Below are 23501 nucleotides of genomic sequence, written 5' to 3' on the forward strand. Positions count from 1 at the left end.
GAATATTCAAACATGAAACTTTAATAATATGATAAGCCCTTTAATCCAAGTATCTTGGGACTAGAATTCCCAAGATATAATAAAAGAACAAACTGAAATGAACCTATGCATGACAACTGCCTCATTGGACTATTGGGCCTTGGTTGTTATCACAAAGTAACAATCAATACCAACATTGATACATTTTTCTTCTTTTTTCAAAGCTAAAACTAAGACTAGACATGCACTTCGGAATTTCAATTTGAAAGAATAATGAATTTTGATTTGCATAAGAAAATTACAATCCCTATAATCTATATTTCACATGTTTGTGGTTTGCAATCAATTAGGACGACGCTTAGGATACATGTAAGATGGCATGACACCAACAGAAGTAATCTTCCTACTCAGCATTGGAAGTTTTATTTGACTCCTATATACCAAATACAATAGAAAAGCAAGCAAAATGAATAGTAATAAAGGAGACCAAATTACCACAAATTTCTTCAAAGCCAAGACATGGGTCCAAGCGGTTGTAGAGCCGTTCCATAAAAATTGTCCTTCTACTAATGCAGCTCCCAAGGTCCATGAAATATCTCCAGGACCAAAAATAATCTCCTCTTTACCGAGACATAGACCATCCTCGATGAGTGACGCCATGTAAGAAACCTTAAAACAAAATTGGGCAGCAAATCTTGGGTTACTGCTGATGCTATTTAAATTGAGCGAAGGTTTTGAACATAGATGCTGGTGTTTCTCCCATATCTTTGACAAATTTGCTCTTGAACTCAAGTTCAGTAACTTGTAAACAGCATAGAATCCAGATAAAGCGTGAAATCGGGCAACTGGGTGAGTTAATTTATTAAATTTTTGCATCATGCTGCCTGTTGAATAAAAGTAACAAGTTTAATCTCTACAACATTCATATATTTTAGGGGTTTCTTTGATGTCCAGGCAAATAATTCAACATCTCATCAAATAATCAATTAAAATACTCATATAACCTTTTTTTATAATATATTTAAAATGAAGAAGTTCATTTTGTTACCTAAACTTGCATTAAGAGCTCATTTTGCATTCCAGAACTTCCGACATGCTTGTTTTAGTTCATGGACTTTTAAAATGACTCAAATTACTCTCATCTTCATTTCTTAATAATATGAGTCACTCATAGAGATTATTGAGTTACAACAATTTTGTAGACATGATTTAAGAACTTAACGGAGTTAACCAAAAAATGCAGCCATTTTTAAAAGTTCAGAAAGCAAAATGAGCTCTACACAAGTTCAGGAAGCAAACCAAGCCTTCAATGCAAAAGTTCAAGAAGAAAAGTGAGTTTCTTTCCTTTTCGGATTGACTCAAATAACTTTCTCACCAAATAATTTTTTTTTTTTCAAAAATTGGATTAGTCCAAATAATTCTAAATTAAATAAGCCATTAGCAATTTCAGCATATAAGAAATCTCAAGTTATGTGAGATCAAATTTATGACACTATGAGAGTAATATATATATCGTTGTCAGACAGGTTAATATATCTTTTTTGTCAGACAGACTACAAACTAGAAGAATTAGTAACGGTCAGATATCTTTATTGTCCAATTAAACACATTGTTATCCATGATCCTTATACATGATCTAACTCTAACTACTGGATATTGTAACATCGAAACAGGATATCTGTGGAATCCTAATTACAAAGATTTATGAGTAATCTATCAATCAGATGCTTGCAATTACTTTTTAATAAAAATAGACATTACCAAAATAGAGGACTAACCTTTTTTAGAAGCACATATGACTTTGCCATTGGGACCTTCTTTTATGGATGACCAATAAGAACTGCTTGAATTAACAGCGGCAGCTCTTGCAAGTATTCTGCACTGCTTCCAATTAGAATCGCTTCTTAAAAGTACATCTTGATCAGCATAACTCTCACTAAAGCATCCTTTACATGTGTAATTTTGCACAAAACCGGGGCTAAGACAAGGATGGCCAATTTCAAAGGTACTTGTGGTACCTTCTCTGAGTGACTCAGAATGACTAAGCATAAAAACAGTTCTATCAAACGCCTCATTCAAACCAAATGCAGGTAACGAAAAAGCCAACAAGTGATGTTCAAAAGGGCCAATACTTGATCTTAGATAGTATTTGTCTCTTTTTGGCCGATCAATCTCTGTCACAACCTGCAGTGAAGAACCTCCTAAATCAAGTAGGCCCAAGGTGCGTTGTGATCTTGAGGAGTAATGGAAGGTTCCCATCTTAAAGTTTAGGGCAATCCAACCATAGTATGCTTCCTCCTTCCCTGTCAATACTCTAATCCATTTTTTGTGATAAATAAACCGATGTTCTTTTAGAAGAGCTTCAACATTCGCCATAACAGACCTAGAATCTTTTCTAGGTAACCTTCTTAACCCGGCTGTAGCTAGTACGAATATAGGAGTTTCTTCATGCATATGGGGAGGTATAAGCTGTTTTGCCCATAGGATAAGTGGTTCTAGAGATGCTCTAACACCTGAAGAATTTCCTATCCATTTATCCAACCCAGGTTCAGTCTGCAAGCAATGATACCAACATCTACCTTTCATTCTATCACTAGTTGAATTATCAGGATAAGAATGGAGCAGAACAGGCAAACCACCATCACTTGGGTTAGATTTTACTATCCATTTATAAACATTTACCCGTGAACCTGTACTGCCGCAGTCAATTACAATGGTGAAATATGATCTGTTCCGAACAAGAGGAGTTTTCCGTGGTTTTAAAACAACACAGATACCAGCAACAAGTAAGAACATACATATGAACAAGATTGTGCTAATTCTCCATATTCTATTATTATAGTTAAACCCTAATTCTGGAGACTTACTCTTTGAAGGTGATTTTGGTTCCATAGTGAAATTACGGGCATGGATCTAGAAATGAATGTAAGAAATGCCAACTGCGTAAAATCTGATAACCTGTCTTCAATGGAGAACTGGTCTGATCGGAAACAGAAACATATGATCGAGTTAAACGTATTCAACGATGAAGAATCTAAGAAAATCTTATTTCTGCTACTCTTGAATGATAGAAGATTGAATCTTGATCGAGATAACAAGGTGCAAGTGAGATCAACGAGTTTGAGTATCTTAATGGTTTCTCAAGTATCTCTAAAATCATCTTCGATTCACATCTTTTAGTTTTTTTTTTCTTCTAATTTTATAAATAGGAGAGGTAAATAATATTAAAAAATATATATATTTAGAAAGGGAAATTTGATGAAATGACCTGATAAAGGGTCTAAAAAAAGTTCACCATAAACCTTGTAAAAAGGGTATTTTCGTCCGGCAAAATGTTCGTCTTGCTCCTGTAGCTGCACTTACTCGAATTACACTTACTCGAATTATGTAATACACGTCCTTCATATTATATAAAGCGCATAATTTTGACCCTCATTTGAAATCTCTAATTTTTAGTGTTCTGACTTTTTCTCTCAAACCCTATCCCCTCCGTTCCCGCTCCCTTTGCCACAACACTCCGTTCGTTCAAGATCAGTAGTTGCCAAGACCGTGACTGCTTCGTTCGTTCAATAATACATGCACGTATATGATTTGTTTGTAGAATCTTTCACAACTTCAAACTGAATGTCATCGATTTGTAGGCGGCAGGTGTTGACAACACTTTCAGAAGGAAGTTTGATCTAGAAGAATACCTCCAACGCGCTCGTGAGCTTGAGTATAAGGTTCTCCATGCTTATCCTCCTTTCTCTCTCGTATTCACAAAAATAAGAAATTGATCTTGTGTATTATTCCCTGTAGTTTTCGTGTTTTGATCATTGTATTTGTGTCATTCTGTGTAGGAAGAGGTCAAGTCTAAATCCAAATGTAAGTAAAATAGAATTCATCTTCGTAGCTAATCGATGACATATAATTCATCATCTCTCGTTCACACTGAAAACGAGAGAAAAGTGTAAGAAGCTTTGTTCTTTGAAACTAATCTAACAACACCCACATGGATTTGGTTGAGGTTAGGATTGTTTGTTGTTTATGGAGCTAGAGATTTGGATCATGGCATAGCTTTCTTTCTTTTGTTCATTTTAGATCATCCTGTATTCCCTACTTAATTATGATCAACATTAGAATTTGATACCAAAACAACACTTAGAACATTTACATACTTTTTCAAGCTTGAGGAATGAATAAAAGCAATCTTCTTAATTTTTATTGGGGTGAGCTAACAGATATGTCTCTTAATGTGGTTTCAAATGTCTGGAGCAACTAAAAGTATTTTTATATCACTTTGTTATGATATAATGAACTTTAATCATGAAGTATTAGTATGTGTATATATTAGTCAGTTTTTAGTGCTTAAATCTGATGAATATGTTTGTATAATGCTTGTGATTGTTTGAAATTCTGATATGGCTTTGATTTTGGTTTATTTTCAGTGGAGAAGAGAGGTTGCCTTTGCGGGTTTTGGGTAGCTATACAAATGGATATAACTGCAGAAAAAGATGATATTTGGAGTATCAGGATCAAATCCTGAAAGAAGAACTAAATTGATAACTATTAGAATCTCTTTTCCAAATCCCATCCTTTAAAAAACACCTCTCAAAACTTCTTAATTGATTCCTGTAGGTATTGGGCATTGATCTTTCATGGAGAATGCACAAGGTATCTCTGATGGACAAAGAAGACGAGTGCAGATATGCGGGTCTGTTAAAACCATATAAGGTAGTATGTATAGCTTTATCAGTTCGTTTTTCAAGTAAATCAACATTTCTGTTTATCCAATGTAATTATCATATTCTTTTCATGTAGGTTCTTCTTCTGGATGAGATTACAGTCGACCTTGATGTTCTTGCAAGGGCTGATCTACTGAAATTTCTTTAAAAGGAATGTGAAGAAAGAGGAGCATCGATTATTTATGCTACTCATATATTTGATGGTCTGGAGGATTGTCCATCCCACATTGTATGTTTCTCCATTATCTAGTCTCTACACCTAACAATCAGGTAAGTGTTCTTATGTTGAATTTGTGTCATGTGGTTAGCTTTACGTCGCTCGTGGGGAGTTGCAGTTGGCTTTGTCAATGGAAGAAGTTAAGAAAGAAAGTAACTTGTCATTGATGGTCAGTTTTTTTTTCAACTTCATATACAGACATAAAGTGTTCATTTTTTATTATGCCTAATTCATTTAGAGAACTGTTGAGAAATGGCTGAGGAAGGAAAGAGACGAGGATAGAAAGATGAGGAGCGAGAGAAAGGCGAAAGGCCTGCCTGAATTTCAGAGACAAGTGAATGGTAGCCGTGTAATTGGAGATCCAGCCCGATGTAGTGCCTATACAGTCAATAATGGTTTGGCTGCTGGAAGATTGAATTTCACTGTTGCTGGTGAAGATAATTTTATCCTAAGTTCTATAGAGTTCTTAGGTAGTATTTTAATTCCCTTTTTGCACAATAACAGGTTTAATGTCATTCTTGTAATCCTCTATTCCTGGTAATTGATTTGGCGGTTTTTCATTCATATTTCTACTAAATATACAATAATTGAATACTAAAATTTGCACATAGTAATGTAAAAAGTTATTTATTTATGTAACCTTGATAATTATTTAAAGCATACGAAGAGGACAAGCCCATGTTACTACTATACAAGTAATCATCAAAACATAGCTAATTTTTAGCAAAAAAAAAATAAAGAAGAAGAACATAGGTAATTAATAAATCAATCAATAACAACTTTTCAAGAAATAGAAATTTAATCCAAAATTATGACATTTTAATCCAAAATTGTGAGATCTCCATGTGGACCATGTAGACAGTGAACAACATCAGGCTAAGACGGTTATGCTTGCCACAAATAAGAACAATTCTTCTTAAGCCAGATACACATCATCAGGCTAATACAGTTATGTCTGTCACCTTCTACTTGTCTTCTTTCTTCTCCAAATTCTATACAAACACATCATCCTCCAATTTCTGCTTGTCTTCCTTGTCTATATCATTCACATCCTTCTTTTCATTCACTACTTTGTCTTTATCATTGACATCCTTAAATTAGACAAAATACTTGAATTAGACCAAATGTTTGAATTAGACAAAATGCTCGAATTAGACCATATGCTTGAATTAGACCAAATGCTTGAATTAGACAAAATGCTCGAATTAGACAAAATGCTTGAATTAAACAAGCAGAAGGGTCTAATTCGAGTAAGTGTAATTCGAGTAAATGTAATTCGAGTAAGTGTAATTAGAGTAAGTGTAATTCGAGTAACTGTAATTCGAGTAAATGCAATTCGAGTAAGTGCAGTCATAGGAGCAAGATGGACATTTCGTAGTGCGAAAAGGCCCTTTTGTCATAATTTTGGATTAAATTATGTCTGTCACCTTCTGTTTGTCTTCCTTCTTCTCCAAATTCTGTACAAACACATCATCCTCCAACTTCTTCTTGTCTTCCTTTTCAACATCATGCACATCCTTCTTTTCATTCACTACCTTGTCCTTATCATTCACATTCTCCACCTTCTCATTCACATTCTTGAATTAGACAAAATGCTTGAATTAGACAAAATGCTTGAATTAGACAAAATGCTCGAATTAGACCATATGCTCGAATTAGACCAAATACTTGAATTAGACAAAATTCTCGAATTAGATCAAATGCTCGAATTAGACCAAATGCTCGAATTAGACAAGAAGAATGGTCTAATTCGAGTAAGTGTAATTTGAGTAAGTGTAATTTGTGTAAATGTAATTCGAGTAAGTGTAATTCGAGTAAGTGTAATTCGAGTCAGTGTAATTCGAGTAAGTGTAATTCGAGTAAGTATAATTCGAGTAAGTGCAGTCACAAGGGCAAGACGGACATTTCGCAGGGCAAAAGGCCCTTTTTACAAGGTTTATCAAGCGTGGGCCTTTTTTGGAACTATACCCTCTTTATCAATGTCATTTCATCAACTAACCCTTAAAATTTAAATATAAAAAAATGTAATATAATTAATTAGATATTAATGTAAGCTCCTCCAATTCATTTATTAGTTTAACTTTTGGACAAATATATATTTAAAAATTAAAATTAAAAACAATTTTAATCATTTTTTAGACAAGCAACTTTTATTTAAAAATATCATACCTTACTCCACTCTTGATTCTCGTAAAAGAGATAAAGAACGAAATAATATATTTGTTTAAATAATTTTGAGAAGTGAAAACTAATTTAAAATGGTTGACCTATTAATTTTTAGAGTCGCCACTTGATTTTAAAAATATCAAGAAATATTTTACGTGTAAAAACATAATTTAAGAGATTTTTTGAGTTCGATATTTAGTGATACTCGAGAAAAGCCTTGCATGCTATGTCTTTTGTGCTTGTTAAAGAACGATTTTACTTCACAATTATTTTGTCTATTTATAAAATTAGATTTTTTATGTTATATTTATCCAATTATTTTACCAAATTTTAGAAATTATTTAAATTTTACATTTTAAATTTAAAAAAATAAAATAAATGTCGATATCTACGATTGATTTCGAAAATAGTAGAGATATGTACCTAAAAATATCAATTAAAAAGTTATATTTAAGAAATAAATACAAACGAGACTTTAATAAAAAAATTAAATATTTTATAAAATATTTTAGAGGCGTTCTCTATTTTTGGAATTTGGTAAAAATAGTTTGGAGCTTTTAAATGTTACAAAATATTTTAAATCAAAGTAATTAAAATAAATAAGCCCTAGATTGAGTGTTGGATGGACTATTGGTCGAGCACGTTTCAGGAGAGAGTTGGGCAATTTGGATGGGCGAGGAAGGGTTGACTCAAGCGTTGGAGGCCAGGTTAAGGCCGAGTTCAACTTCACCTTCAACCTCAAGTTAGACCAAAACTATAGGGTTTGGTCTTTGGTTAGGAAGCTTCGATTGTGAATCCAAGGACATGGGGACTTTGTCCCCCATTTAGAAATCATTGGTCGTGCTTCGTAGTCATCATTCAATCGGAAACGACATCAATGGATCTTTGACAAAAATGGTGTCGTTAGAATCGAAAAAATCCAATTTTGAATTAAACATCTGAATTTGAATTTTGAGCTTACCAAAAGCTTATTATGATTCATTGAGATTAAAATCAAGCCTTCAAACACAACTAGCTAAATGTTTTTATCATTTTTAAAATTAAAACTCGAAATTTTTCAAAAAATATTGAGTTTAGGGAAGCATGCCTTAAACACTTTGAGAGTAATCTAAAAATATTTGTAAAATCATTTAGAATGTGTTAAAAAAAATTAAATGACCATTCTTGAGCCAGGACTCAAGAACGACCGCTACGTGTTTTGAAATTTTAAAATCAAATTTGGGTGTTTTCAATTTATGTTAATTGATTCAAATTGGAATCAACAAAAAAACTCATAAATGATCTTAGGATCAATTTTAAATTAAAGAATCAAATATTCGTGTAGTATTGAAGAACACACGAGCTCAAATGTGTAAAATATAATTTGATTCATAACATGAATTACAACATTAATGATAGTTTATGTTGAGTTGGAGAATACTCTTGGACATTTGTTAGAACTTTTGAAATAATCAAAACTGAACTTAGAGGCCTTACACAAAATTTCCAAAACTAAAAAGTTTGAAATTTTTAATGGCAGATTTTTGTTGAGGTTGATTGATGGCTTGAGGTTGGGTTTTTGGTCTTCGTCTTGGTCGGTGACCCCTTTCTATAGCTAGCTTATGTTGGTTAATGGCCTAAGTTGGTCGAATTCTAAACAAAAATCATAAATGTTCTTCCACTTGCTCGGTTGAATTCAATCCTTTAAGCAAGTAGGAAAACCTTCAAACATAGGGGAAATGATCACACAACTACTATGATCATTTCCCTTATTGAGTTATCCGTTTTGATTGAGAAATGATGAATTAGCGAGGAAAAAGACGAATTAACATTTAGTTGTCGATCGCGGGACGCTCCGTTTGCGTTATGTTCTATCCATTTTATTCAAAATAAATTATTTATTAAATCCTAAAAATATATAAAAGAAATAGGCAAAATAAATGTCATATTTATTAAAAATATTTTATAGGTTAAAAATGGAGCAAAAAGCATTGAAAAATCAATTTCAAACAAGCTCCAAAGCTGGAAAAAGGTCGGAATCTATTGCAGCCGAAATTAAGAGAAATTAGTGCAGTAGACCTCACAACAACTAGATGAGCACTGTAATGTCATCCAACGCCCAACAGTCAGTCGCGTTGCCCGCTGCATCGGAAGAGACGCGCGTTCACAAAGCAGCAGAACAACTAACGCGAGGCATCCACGCTTTGGCCCAAAACGACGTCGTTTCATCTCTAATGTCTTCTTCCTCGTGATTAACATCCAAGATGGAACTCCGACGTTAGTCTACCCAATCAGTTGATTAAAAACCTGAAATGATCACCCTACCACGATGATTATTTCACCTACAATCATAGGCCTCATCATGGCTTGATCGATCAAGTTGGATCAATAACAGACAAAACGTCATTGATGGCTTTTGACTGAAATTCGACCCACTTGGTTGATCAACCGACCTTGAGAGGCTATAAATAGATTCCTATGGAAAAACTGAAGGTAAGTAATCCAATCCCAAACCCTAAATCACACCCAAGAGAAATCCAAAATTAAAATTTTCAAACTTTTCTCACAATTTTGGAAATTTCGTGTAAGGATGTAAAGCTCGGATCTTGACATTCAGAAAACTTTTAAAAGAGTTCAAGAGTGTTCTCCAACTCACAGTAGTGTCGATTTATTGAGCTTACACTTATAATAAACTCTATAATAGTTAATTAAAGTTTATTGGGTTTGAATTTGAATTTGGGCTTGGACCTGACCAATATTTATTTAGGTTTTATTACCTGAATGTTTACCCTATAAATATGTTATTATTAAATATTTACATTGATAAGATATAATTCTAGAGAGAAAGTGTGAGGCAAAAACTTTGTATTTCATCTTTTTCATAGTGAAATCTGGTAGTGGCTAGAGTGGCTGGAGTGGACGTAGCTCATTTGAGTGAACAACTATAAATCTGTTTCTTCTTGTATTATTATTTTTTCTTGTGTTTTTATAGATCGTTTCAAGTATGTCAGATTTGGGGATCAAAATCATAACAACTGGCATCAGAGCTGATAGGCTAAATCGAAGCATTTGAAAGGATGGAAGACGAGAATAGTATAGGACTTGGGATTGGAAGATTTGATGGAAGAGAATATGCGTTCTAGAGGATGCAAATTGAAGATTACCTCTACGGAAAAATGTTTCATGTTCCTTTGAGTGAAAACCAGAGAAGATGGATGAAGCTAAATGAAAACTCCTTGATAGACAGGTTTTAGGAGTTGTCCGATTGACGCTAGCCAAGACTATTGCTCACAACATAGAAAATGAGAAGACTACCATGGGTTTGATAAAAACTCTTTCTAATATGTATGAGAAACCATTTGCTAACAACAATGTACATTTAATGAAAGGACTCTTTATTTAAAAATGGTTGATGGTACTTCTATCATTACTCATTTGAACGAATTCAATACAATTGTGAATCAATTGTTATCTATTGAGATTGATTTTGGGATGAAGTTAGTGCCCTAATTTTATTAGCATCTCTACCAAATAGATGAGAACCCGAGGGAAACAATTAGTAACTCTGTTGAAAATTCTAAATTGAAATTTATTGAACTCATAGATCGAATTTTTGCTAAAGAGGTTCGGAAAATTAATTTTGGTAAAACGTTCAAAAATTCTGCTCTAAATGTTGAAAATAGGGGTAAGGGTAAAGATAAAAATTTCAACTAAGGTAAGACCAAATCCATGTCTAAAAATATGAGGAGCCAGTTCAAGTCTAGGCAGACATTTGATTGCGGAATTGTAGTAAGTATGGTCATTTGAAGAGGAACCGCAAGTCACCAAAGAGAAATAGTGATGATAAAAATGATGCAGTCAACGTTGTTATATAAAATAACATTGATGTTTTGCTTCTGTCAGTTGATAGTCCGATAAATTCATGAATTTTAGACTCGGTAACATCTTTTCACACCATTGTCCACAAAGAATTAATGGAGAATTATACAGCTGAAAATTGTGGAAAGTTTATCTCGCAGATGATGAGTCGCTGGATATTGTTGGTATGAGGGACATTAAATTGAAGATGGTTTGGTCTAAAGGTTATTCCTATATGCAATAGATTATTAAGGAAGTTAAGGTTGATAGCTTTTATTTTAATGTTCTCAAGTGGAATTTTGGTAATTTTGAAATGAGAGAAATGCAAGAACGTTTAGAAGAACAATATTAAGAAATGTTGAAGATGAGTGCTACTACTTTCATCAACACGTGGAGGAATTCACAACATCGTGAATTGGTTAATTTATAAAGAATAGGTAGGGTGAGCAAACAGGTAAATCCAATCCGTATTACCCAACCCATATTCAACCCAAATTAAATTTACCCAACTCATAACCCAACCCATATTATTTATAAATATGGGTTGGGTTGGGTAACCCAAATTATTTGTATTTTTATTTTTTTATTTAACATATTTTGACTCATTTAACATATTTTTATCCATTTCACACGTTTTTGACATATTTAACATATTTTCCACATTTTTCACGTTTTTGACATGTTTTCCACATTTTCGGCACGTTTTGACATGTTTAACACGTTTTTGACACGTTTAATACGTTTTTAACACGTTTAACACATTTTTCACATTTTTGATACATTTAATACGTTTTTCACACGTTTAACACGTTTTTGACACGTTTAACACGATTTTGACACGTTTAACACATTTTGACACGTTGAACACGGTTTTTTTTATGTTTTTGGCATGTTTAACACGTTTTTGATACGTTTTACACGATTATGACACATTTAACACATTTTGATATGTTTTTAGCACGTTTTGACACGTTTAACATGTTTTTCACATTTTTCACATTTTTGACACGTTTAACACATTTTAAACACGTTTAACACATTTTAAACATGTTTAACACGTTTTCACATGTTTTTCATATTTTCACACGTTTTTGGCACGTTTAACACGTTTTCTACGTTTTTGGCATGTTTTGACAAGTTTAACATGTTTCTCACATTTTGACACGTTTAATATGTTTTTCACACGTTTAATTCGAGTACAAAACCGGAAAAATTCGAGTTAAGATGCCGGAATGGAAACATGGTTGTCATTGAGGTCATGTACGAGCAGCCGGAAAAAGAGGATGGGGAAAAGCAAAAGAAACCCGTGGCCACCCCTAAATAAGAGAATCTCAAGGTGGTTAAGAAATCCTATATCGAAATCCTCAAAGAAAATGAAAACCACAACGAACACGTGAACGAGAACCAAACTCATCTCGATCCCACTAAGCTTGAAACCAAGGCCCTTTTCCCACTAATTAGGTTCGAAAAGCCCGACGTCGACATGGATGATAGCGAAAGCCAAAACATCTCAAAAACTATGAGCTCTGAAACCAAAGAAAGTGGCAACGTTGTCAAAGAAACCACCTTAAGGGAAACAACTCATACGCTCAACTCCAAACTCAAGCCCAAAAAAAGTGATAAGAGAAGCTAGCAAAGACGAAGAAGCCGGAACTCTATCCGGAAATATATCCCCAAAAGACATAAGGGTGACAAGAAAGAAGGAAAGAAAGAACAAGGGCAAAGACAAGAGAGACTAGTCCGAGGAAATCAACCCCTATCATCTTATTTTAGTTGATTGATTGTTAGTTTCATTCCTTATTCACTTTTGTACTATGATTTCATGTCCATGTGCGTTTCTTAGGCCAACTATGGATTTCTTTTGGCCATCGTGTGTTGACTTTGAGCAAACTATTGTAAGCTCAATTTCAGCTCTTGTACTCCTTTTACCCTTTTCGGGTCTTTTTCATTAATGGCGAGCCATTTCTCAAAAAAAATGTGCCAAAACGTGAAAAACGTGTTAAATGTGCCAAAACGTGAAAACGTGTTAAACATGCTAAAAACGTGTTAAATGTGTCAAAAACGTGTTAAAACTTATCAAAATGTGTTAACGTGCAAAAACATGTTAAATATGTCAAAAATATTTTAAATGTGGAAAAATGTGTTAAACGTGTTTAAATATCAAAAACGTGTTAAACGTGCCAAAAACGTGTTAAACGTATCAAAACGTGTTAAATGTGTTAAAAATGTGTTAAAGAGTCAAAACGTGTTAAACGTGTTCAATATGTCAAAAACGTGTTAAACGTGTCAAAAATATGAAAAACGTGTTAACGTGTGAATAATGTGTGAAAACGTGTCGAATATGTCAAAAGGTGTTAAACATGCCAAAAACGTGAAAAACATGTTAAACGTGTGAAAACGAGTTAAACGTGTAAAACCGTGTTAAACATATAAAAAATATGTTAAACGTGTTAAAGTGCCAAAAACGTGAAAATTGTGTTAACGTGTTAAATATGTCATAAACGTGTTAAACGTGCCAAAAATGTGAAAACATGTTAAAATTGTCAAAAACGTGTTAAACGTATTAAACATGTCAAAAACGTGTTAAACGTGACAAAAACGTGAAAATGTGTTATTAGTGTGAAAACTAAGAATGACAATGGGTACTCGTATACCCGATACCCGTGGATACCCGTGGGTACCCGATGGTTGGGTTCGGGTATTTTAAATCGGGGTTGGGGCCGGGGATGGGGACTGAAAATGATTACCCGACCGGGTTCGGGTTCGGGGATGGAGAGTGTGCAAAACCCAAACCCGATACCCGATACCCGAAATATTAATATTAAATATATATATATATTAAAAATTAAATTGACTTTTCAAATTTAAAATCAATACTATCATTATAAATTTACATTAAATATATTAATTAATTAGTTATATCAACACTCAATCACCCACTCCTCACGCCATAATTAATTTAATTTATATTCCCCATTACTCTTAATCTTCATTTCTTTAATAACAAAAATTTTCCCTCTTTAATCATTTCTTATTTTCAAGATTAATATCTCTTATCTCTTTTTTGTTTCAACATTTTCTCTAATTTTTTTTTTTTAACTTCTCTCTAATTATTGTTCAACTTCTACCATATAATTATCCAAGTAAGTAATATTTTTATATGTATTTTTAATATTTAGTATTTAGTATATTTAGAAAATAATAAATAAAAATTTATATTTTAATCGGTAATGGGGTACCCGGCGAATCGGGGATGGGGATACAAATAGATATACTCGTCGGGTTCGGGGTCGGGATAGGTAATAAAATAAAAATTGGGTTCGGGGATGGGTACTTCACTACCCGACGAGTAGGGTATCCGTTGTCATCCCTAGTGAAAATGTGTTAAACATGTCAAAAACGTGTTAAATGTGTCAAAAACGTGAAAACGTGTTAAACGTGTGAAAATGTGTTATAAGTGTAAAAACATGTTTAAAATGTGTTAACGTGTGAAAAATATGTTAAAATTGTCAAAAATATGTTCAACTTAAAGTTAAAAGATGTTTAATTTATATTGAATTAATAATAGAGAATTAAATTAAATTTATATAATTTGACTTATTTGAAAATGGAATATCAATAATTGAAATTTTTAAGCGTTCTAGGCATATAACTAGACAGAACAGATCATTGATGTATAGAGTTTTATCATTTGTGCATTCTTTTATATGATTTTGATTATTTTCTCTTTTTTCCTGGTTAAATAAGCTTCAAAGAGGGGGAAAGTAATAAATTGACCCCAAAAAACAATCTAAATCGAATCCAAAACTAACTGAATCGATTAACATAATAACCAATCGATAATGATTAAAATTTAAAAAATATACATAATTTGGTAATACGTAAAATATTTTAAAAAAATAATATTTAAGTAAATTAAAGAAAAAATTCTCCCAATTTAAGAGTTTCCAAAGGATGAATATCTAAATATTAATAATTAATTTTTAACAATTGAACTCCAATATCTATTCCTTGTTTGAAAACGCCTATATCTAAAACTGGATCTGCTTTTGAACCAAAATAAAATTTTAAATTTATTTAAAATGTTAAAATAATACTAATTCGAATAATAATTTAGATAAAATAATATTAATAAATATATCATAATTATATATATTAACTAATTTAATAAGGATTTTTTTTTTTAAATTGAATTCTACTTAAGATTTTTAATAAAATAGTCACTAATTGGGAAATTTGAGGAAATGACCCTTAAAAAGGCTTTAAATGCGAAAAGTGTCAGCGCATTAAAAAATAATGTGCTGGTGACACTTTTATTTTTTTAGACGAAAATGTCCTAATTACGTCACGCAATCTGAGGGTGTATGACACAATTTTTTATTTTTTTATTTATCAAAAAAATTTAATTATGAAATTTTTTTTTGGAAGAAAATGTCTTAGTTGCGTCACGCAACCCCAATCACGCAATCGCGAGACAAAAAAATTATCTCGCGATTCCGGTTGCGTCACGCAACCTCCGACATGGACAAAATCGTCCAAAAACAGTAAAAGGGGTCACCAACGTTTTTTTTTTTTTTAAGTTACACTTTCCATATTTAAGCCTTTTTTTAGGGTATTTCCTTAAACTAGCATTTAGCCCGTGCATTTGCACGATTAATAATATAAAAAATCGTGAAAAAAAATTACAAATAATATTTTTAATTTTATTTTTAACCGTTTTAAGTTTATGGGTAGGTCAACCTACAATCCGACCCAATTATCCATTTACTCAACATCATTATATATATAGATTAGTTAGTTAAAAAGTTGAACTTATATTAATATTAAAACGTCCCGCGTTTATCAAATTTGGTGTTGAATTTAAAATATAAAATCTTTGTAGCCTAGTTGGTTAAAGAGTTATACTAGTTTTTGTTAGGTTGCAAGTTCGAAACATACCTCTAGCATTTTTAATTTTATTTTTAACCGTTTTAAATTTAAAGGCGGGTCAACCCACAATCCGACCCAAGTATCCAAATTAACCACAACTCTCGACCCGACAATCCGGACACTTTAAAAATTAAGCATCATTATATATATATATATATATTTCCCAGAATATGAAAACGCTGACCTTTTTTATAATTAGGTTCTTTTGAAACACGCTGATCTAAATGGGTTCTGTACTGGGTTCGACCGTGAAAAACAAAGAAGCAGTGGAAATGGCTCTATCGAAGGCAAAGGATATCGTTAATTCTACTCCCGTTGTCGTCTTCAGGTTTTGTAATTCTCTCTCTGTGTGGATCATCTATATATATATATATATATATTCAGGTTCTTTCAGTTTTTAGATAAACGATTTCTAACTCGATCTACAGTTTTATCAGCGACTAAGAAATGGGTTTTTGTTAGCGATATCTGTAAAGGGTTTTCTATATACATGATTATGGAATATATTCGGATTGTTTGATTCAGACCATTCTTAGTTGTAAAAAGTCAACATTGAGTTTAGAAAGACATATTCCGTGATTGATTCTATGGATTGTACCTATAGTAAGTTGCTTCACAATCACGATTCTTATAACTCCATCTCCGTTTTCCACCTTTCCATCCCAAATTGGTATACAGCACATTGAACTCCTACTGATTTGGTCAATTGTGAAATCTTAAACAGTTATTCGATGTGCTGTGGATCATCAATGTTGAACACTAGGTTTTGTTTTGTTTGATAGTTGCATTTAACACTTAATCTAAAGGATAACAAAAGTTCATCTCGCTTCTAGAACTTACATCAAAGCTCCATTTACTTCCTCAACTTGGGTTAATTCTATCATACCCTTACAGGCACGGCCTGATTCCAATTAGGCAGCGCCACATGTTCAAAGAGGGAGTAAAAGTAGGAAATGAAAGGGGCCATCTTCCCTTTATATAGATGTGGCGTTGCCTGATTGGAATCAGACAGTGCCCGTAAGGGTATGATTGAACTAACCCTCGACTTGTGAGTTGTGTCGGCCTCGTTTTGCTTCATGTACTTTTGAAAAGGGTCAAAATATTTTTCTCTTTCATTTCTTTGTCAACCCCCTTAAAGTTCTTAAACCATATCTACACAATTTCTACAGTTTCTTAATCTCAATCATTAGCTAAAATATTATTTTCATTTTAAATTGTTGCTTATCAAGACATTAATGGATTCATTTTATAAACTCCAGATAGCAAAATACGGATATTGCTAGTTGAGCAAACATATGAACATTTGATGCAAGCTCATCAAGCAAACAAAACAAGCTTCTTTCTTAATCTAAATATATATGTAGTTGCATCATGATCGGATCTACTTTAAGAATAGTCACTATTAGTTATTCTAATTGTTTTTTATGCAGTGGGCACTTCTCATTTTTACTCAAAATCATCATACTTGTAGTGCTAATTCTATACCAGAATCAGCCACTCAATGCCACGCTTTCTTGGGCGCTGTTAGGGGTAGCTTGATTCTAGGATTTGTAGAAGAAAGGACATATAACGAAGAATGACCTAAATCTTTAGAGTAGATAAGCCGTTCAATACTAATTCATTCAAATAATACATACTCTTACTATTTATAAGCTACTAACCTACTCTACTATTTCTACATTACTACTAATTACCATACTAGCCCTACACTAATATTTGTTTGTGGTTAGTTGCTTCTCATTTAAAAAAGCAAAAAAGTTCTTATGTTCAATCGTTGTGTCCATGTTGCAGCAAGACCTATTGTGGCTATTGTGCAAGAGTCAAGCAACTATTTTCTCAACTAGGTGCAAATTACAAGACCATAGAGATGGATGTAGAAAGTGAGTATACAAAAGCAAGTAGTATTTTACAATTGCTTCAATCTAAAGCATTTTACTAAATTCTTTACCTTTGAATTACAATGAATTAACCGAAAGGATCTAGATTTGTCAATTCTTCCAATGATGAAATGACGAATATGAATCTATTTTTGCTAATATTCATGGTTTATCATTTTCTAAAGGTGATGGAAAAGAAACCCAGGCCGCATTGGCTGAGTGGACGGGTCAGACAACAGTTCCAAATGTGTTTATTGGCGGAAAACATGTTGGGGGCTGTGACAGTAAGACCATGGAACCTCTTTTCACTCTCGTATTTTTTATAAATTGGCAAGATATACTATGTGAAGGTCTTGTTCGGATTTAGGTTATGAAAAAATGAGTTATTTGAGAAAATATTTTTTATAAACAAAATAGAAGGTATTCTGGTTGTAATTTGAGTGATGTGATTGATGAGTTGATGGATGAAAAAATGGTCGGTTATTTGAAATTATTCAAATAACCTAATCATCAAGGCTTAAGAGATTTCCATTTTTGCAGAGGTGATGCATAAGCATAAAGCCGGATTACTAGTACCCCTCCTAACTGAGGCTGGTGCTTTTCCCAGTAAATCTGAAAACGCGTCCTCCAGTTCAAGTAATCTATAACAGGCATGTATGATCTGTAATAAGTTCAATTCAGTTGTCTTTTTAAATATTTCCATGAAATTCATGTTGCTGATTGGTATTGTTTGATAAATAATTAAGTGCTTATTTGAATTAAAGTTCATTTATAATCACTTAATTATTTAGATAAAGCTTAAATTAAGATAAAAATCTTGTTTTATTCTAAAAGTTAGGAGTAATACAGTCACAAACCCACCCCACTACAAGGGTACAACAGTCTTTTATATTCTCGATATCAGTTTCACATTTATTAAACCAGCTTAGATATATTTCAAATTCAGATATCCTCATTTCATTTATTCAACTTACAACTAAACAAATTCGACACTTAAATTAATTTTTTCAGCTTTCCTTATTTAATTCACTTCAGGTTTTATCAAATGCAGGATAACCAGTTGGCTGTTGTTTTTAGTTGCTCAAATACAGCTGCCCCGTTGTATATTCTTCGTCGAAAAAACAAAATCTCTCCAAGTGCTGGTCCTTGTAGAATTTATCTTGCTTGAAAGTTCTGTTTTTTTTTTTTTCTTTACTTTTCTGTGTTGGTTTATCAATCAACAGTTATGGGCTAGTATAATGAAACCCATATAGAAAAAATCTATTGAAATATGCTTTAGAAACCATATTATTGAAAGTTTATAGACAAACTGTTGTTCTCTTCTTCTTCTATATGTGTCCTATCCAATTAAGGTAATTAATCTCTTGACAATGCACACAACTAGTACTTGACACATTGGTAGGAAGTGGGGAACCACTTTGACAGCAAGAAGTACTTCAATTTCATGATCAAAACAAAGACAACATAGCATGGGATATGCATGAGAGCCATCGACAAATACCTGTTTAGATATCACAACAAGAAGATGAAGTTGAAAAAGTTGTATTTCAGGATCTATTTGAGATTACATTTTGTTGAAACAACTTACCATAAGGGAGCAAATGGCGATGACAAGTCAAGAAATGGGTACGGCCACCTGATCAAGAAATATTAGGGTTTACGGTTTGTTTTCAAGGTACTAATTGAATAATATTGAGCATGTTTACGAGACCTTACCAAAGTGTGAAGGAAGCATGGACGACCCATTGGAAAATCACGTAGAATATTGTCCACAGGAAAAAGTAAGATATGCGAAACCATTGAAATCTCTGCAATTAGAAGAGTTTGTTTTTAGACCAAAAATGCAACCAGGTTCAAGGAATGAAGAACATAGAACTCACCAAGCAGTTCAATGCTGTGTCTCCCAGCAGAAAAACAGCATTCATGGTATGCATATTTATTACTATCTGCATCACAACGTAACTTAGGACATAATTTGATTTTAAGAACATTAAAAACTCTTTAGTCTTGACACATTTTGATTAGTTACTTTTAAAATATCTGAAAATGACTTTTTTTTTTCTAAGAGAAAGGTTAGAGCTTGTTTGATCTTGGGTTTTTTAAAGGAATTTTAATAGTTTTATACAACAAATTTAGTTTGATAAAAAAAATGAGTTATTTGAGTTTTGTTGAAGATAGATTATTAAAATATTATTTTGTATTTGAAAAATAAATTTAACAAAGATAAAGGAAGAATATTTTGATATTTTAATTAGTGATTTAATAATTATAATGACATTTAATAGAGAAAGTTTTGAAAATTTGAGAAAACCCAAATAACTAATGAACTCCTAGTTAACTCGGTTAAGTTCTTCAACTTCTAGTATTTTTTTAATCTCAATTATTTAAAAAAATTCAAGTTTATCTCAAGTCTAAAAATAAGATGAGTTTTTGATACAATCTTATAGAACAAAATAAGATTCTTTCCTAATTCTTATATTATTTATTATATCTAACCAATTCAATGTTATTCAATAATTAGTTCATCTATTGAAAACTTGATTTAAATAATGTTGTATTATTAAAAAAAAATAGAAAGTTAACACTACTCATAGTGATGATCCCTATGAATACAAACTTAATGATCTAGAATACTCACAAAGTTAATGTTATATTGTTTGATTTCCAAGAATGGGAAGATTATGAACCAGAAGACACAATCTGTAAGAACCACAGCACCTGCACTCATCTGTTTACAAATTATTATAACAAACTAAATAATTATAATGATAATAATAATAATTATAATGATAACCAACAACCTAAACATCCATCAATATGAAATGCATGTGGTTATTATGCTTTAAAAAGTGTTTTTTATAGTCTATATGTTATAGATTAATTTTTTTTGCAACATTTTAGTTTAATGAGAATAGAATATGAGATCTCAAAATAGTAAACCCTTAAGTCCAATTCTCTTATCATAGTTATTATGGTAAAATTTTATGAGCTTTTAATTTTAAAAATTGAAATTAAGAATCACCTGGAATATCATTTGGAAGAAGTATGCCCAAAACCCTGCAATTTTGCGACGTCCATTGTCGAATTTACCGCCTATAGATTCATGGGCACACTCGGGGTCTCCCACATTTTGGGCGTGATGTTGGTAATTACAACCGTAAATGGACAGCAATGATCCAAGCTAGCATTTTTTGGGTGTTGGTTTTAGATATTATGTGAGAAATTAGGAGAGAATTAAGAAAAGACTAACAATTAATTAATATCATGAATTACATACCCCAAAATAAATAGTTATAAGTGCAAAAGTCCATCTGCATACAACCAATTTCATGTTAAAAGTGATAATAATTATCAAGTTATATAAAATCAACATTGATGCTGATAATCTTATGATGATAATTACTCTATTATAGAAATATTTATCCTTGATGAACAATGTAGACTACTTATGTTTAATTTGAAGACTAGTAAGTTAATGGTCCCATTAATTGGTGAAGTAATGGAGGTATGTGGGTAATTGTTTATTGAAAATGATAGTAAGAATGTCGATTTTATGTTGCTTGAAAAAGAATAATTTCAAGAAAATTCAACAAAACTGTTCAAAAATTTAAATTATTTTCTATCATATATATGCTATATATCCTACATTAAAATTTGTTTTTAGGGTGTCAAAATATAAATGTTACAAAATTTCTAACAAAAATAAGTTACATGTTTAGGTTGATAACTTTTGTAACAACTATTTCACCAAAATATTATCCATTTTTCACTTTAAGTATGGACCAACAAAAGATTCTTGATTTAAGTGAATATCACATATTTAAGATGAAAAACATGATAACAAAATCAGATCAAAAAGACTTACTGAGTATAGTAGTAAAAGATGTTGGTTCCATCGGCAATAACATTTAGAATCAAGAGAATGAGAAGTACGAAGAAAGCAAAGAGGCGAAAACCGAGAAGCCAAGCGGGGTGGATGCCTTTTAAACAAGGCATCCATGTTTCGTCTTCGTATAACATACCCGGTACCTCTTTTCCATTTTCATCGTTTTCTCCATTTCTTCTTCGAGGGCCTTCGTATTTTGAAATGAGTAAATATGAGAAAACTAAGGAAACTATAATCCATATGGCACAAACAAACACCCTCCAGTTGAACCAATAGCTACTATTAGTTGTATCTGCCTCACCCATAACCGGATGCCATGAATTTGATCCCATCCCTTTTAACAAGCTCATCTTCTCTTCTCTTCACTTTTCTTTTTTGAAATTTGATCAAATGGAGTTGAGATTTTATGCTAAAAAAGGCGGGAAAGAATAATAGGATGATTTGGGATCATTTGAATAAGAGAACATGTGATCAATCTAACCCATGATCATGAGAGAAAGAGATGAACTAGAAGACATTTGATTTGAAAGAGAGAAAATGGTAATTACTAATAGAATTTGATAATCAATAGAGGAAAGGAAGAAATTAAGGATGAACAAAGTTCTGAAGTATAAGCCAAGGAAAGGTTTTTATGCTTGCAAGAGAGAGCAAGGAAAGCACAAACAATATGCTTTGCTTCTTTTTGTATAAATATATATATTATATTTACAATAGAAAGAACATGTCACTTTCTATATTATTTATTTATTAATTAATTAGTTATATATATATATATATATGTATAATTATGTTTGTGGTTTTTAATTTTGGTTAGATGATCAATCTTAACTTTACAATGATCTTTTTAGCATTAAAAACAACATGAACACTATTAGTTTAAGTTATTTATTTATTTGTGTTTGTTTGTGTGATTATTATTATTTTTTAGTTATTTTTAATATTTGTGATAAGTCATGTTATAACTTAATTTGTATGAATTCAATATGATAATTGATAGTTTAAGAAATTGTGGTAGCTTAATAAATGAATAAAAATACAAATTTATTTATATTTGTTGAATATGTTGGTGTACTATGTGCATCATGATTTAAAGAAAACAAATCCCATTTTTTTTAAAATAAAAAACAAACATTACTTATCAATATTTATGCAATATGAAATTTGTGCAACTAGCTAGGTTAATCTTCTTTGATTGAAATTGTATTAATACAATTTCATTAGTTTATTAATTATCTTGTAACTTATAGATCAGTGAGCTGTGCTTTTTTTTTTTTTATGGTTGTATTTTCTTTATTTTGTTCTTGTGTTTTTAGTATTTAGTATCAATTTGTTATTTTTTTTTTAACTATTTAGATCTTCTGGATGTTACAAAAGTCTAATTATTCTTCAAAACATTTCTTGTTGTTGGTCCTATAATATTTTGAACAATGATATATAAGAAATGAGTTTAAAAGTTTGTCCATTAATTAAAAAAAATAATAATAGCTTAATTATTTATTTATTAAACGTAGTAAATTAGCATAATATTATAATTGTGACTTTCATTTTTATTTAAGGCGTTCTAAAGAAGAATCAAAACCGTCACATTTGTTTTCTTATGAATCACTATTGACACTTGAGTTGTCTAACACGGTTAACTTAAATATTAATTATAAATTTTTTAATTATAAATGGTGTATAATTGATTTTCTAACTAATTTAAATATAGTATTGAATTTAGTTTTTTTTTTTGGTTGTCTAATTTGTGTGCTTTAATAAAGACAATAGGTTTTGTTTTGAAAGAGGAGTGGCATGAAAATGGGGGATATCATTGATTTTTTTTTTTAAATAAAAAATAAAAAATGAATCTATGTTTAAAAATATGAAAAGAAAAAGGTTAAAAAAGA

The 23501-nt window shown here is 31.6% G+C and overlaps 3 protein-coding genes and 1 pseudogene across 3 annotated transcripts; 2 read left to right on the forward strand and 2 right to left on the reverse strand.

The window, feature by feature from the left end:
- Positions 1 to 216: 216 nt before the first annotated feature.
- Positions 217 to 3126, reverse strand: LOC124942016 (probable apyrase 7). The gene is made up of 2 exons (XM_047482422.1): positions 1758 to 3126; positions 217 to 863 (listed from the first exon to the last, which is right to left on the reverse strand). The coding sequence occupies exons 1-2, from the start codon at positions 2869 to 2871 to the stop codon at positions 322 to 324; spliced, it is 1656 nt and encodes a 551-aa protein (XP_047338378.1). The 5' UTR covers positions 2872 to 3126; the 3' UTR covers positions 217 to 321.
- Positions 2887 to 5482, forward strand: LOC124943630 (annotated as a pseudogene).
- A 10586-nt stretch (positions 5483 to 16068) lies between these two features.
- LOC124941829 (glutaredoxin-like) lies at positions 16069 to 19056 on the forward strand. The gene is made up of 4 exons (XM_047482183.1): positions 16069 to 16180; positions 17644 to 17732; positions 17915 to 18013; positions 18270 to 19056. Exons 1-4 carry the CDS (start codon positions 16077 to 16079, stop codon positions 18374 to 18376), a joined length of 399 nt encoding a protein of 132 aa, XP_047338139.1. The 5' UTR covers positions 16069 to 16076; the 3' UTR covers positions 18377 to 19056.
- Positions 18921 to 22149, reverse strand: LOC124941828. The gene is made up of 8 exons (XM_047482182.1): positions 21595 to 22149; positions 21007 to 21040; positions 20752 to 20910; positions 20368 to 20457; positions 19610 to 19675; positions 19446 to 19537; positions 19318 to 19365; positions 18921 to 19230 (listed from the first exon to the last, which is right to left on the reverse strand). The coding sequence occupies exons 1-8, from the start codon at positions 21963 to 21965 to the stop codon at positions 19110 to 19112; spliced, it is 981 nt and encodes a 326-aa protein (XP_047338138.1). The 5' UTR covers positions 21966 to 22149; the 3' UTR covers positions 18921 to 19109.
- Positions 22150 to 23501: the final 1352 nt, after the last annotated feature.

The sequence above is a fragment of the Impatiens glandulifera genome, chromosome 6, assembly GCF_907164915.1.
Source record: "Impatiens glandulifera chromosome 6, dImpGla2.1, whole genome shotgun sequence".
In the NCBI taxonomy this organism is placed as follows: Eukaryota; Viridiplantae; Streptophyta; class Magnoliopsida; order Ericales; family Balsaminaceae; genus Impatiens; species Impatiens glandulifera.

What these genes read in the sequence shown, in the direction of transcription:
- LOC124942016 (XM_047482422.1), bottom strand. Translation starts at nt 2,871, where the DNA reads ATGGAACCAAAATCACCTTCAAAGAGTAAGTCTCCAGAATTAGGGTTT. An exon ending in CATATGTGCTTCTAAAAAAG is followed by an intron (nt 864 to 1,757) that starts GTTAGTCCTCTA and finishes TTTATTCAACAG; the next exon opens with GCAGCATGATGCAAAAATTT.
- LOC124941829 (XM_047482183.1), top strand. Translation starts at nt 16,077, where the DNA reads ATGGGTTCTGTACTGGGTTCGACCGTGAAAAACAAAGAAGCAGTGGAA. An exon ending in CATAGAGATGGATGTAGAAA is followed by an intron (nt 17,733 to 17,914) that starts GTGAGTATACAA and finishes CATTTTCTAAAG; the next exon opens with GTGATGGAAAAGAAACCCAG. An exon ending in ACATGTTGGGGGCTGTGACA is followed by an intron (nt 18,014 to 18,269) that starts GTAAGACCATGG and finishes CCATTTTTGCAG; the next exon opens with AGGTGATGCATAAGCATAAA.
- LOC124941828 (XM_047482182.1), bottom strand. Translation starts at nt 21,965, where the DNA reads ATGAGCTTGTTAAAAGGGATGGGATCAAATTCATGGCATCCGGTTATG. An exon ending in TTATAACTATTTATTTTGGG is followed by an intron (nt 20,911 to 21,006) that starts GTATGTAATTCA and finishes AAAAAATGCTAG; the next exon opens with CTTGGATCATTGCTGTCCAT. An exon ending in TCTTCCAAATGATATTCCAG is followed by an intron (nt 20,458 to 20,751) that starts GTGATTCTTAAT and finishes ATTTGTAAACAG; the next exon opens with ATGAGTGCAGGTGCTGTGGT.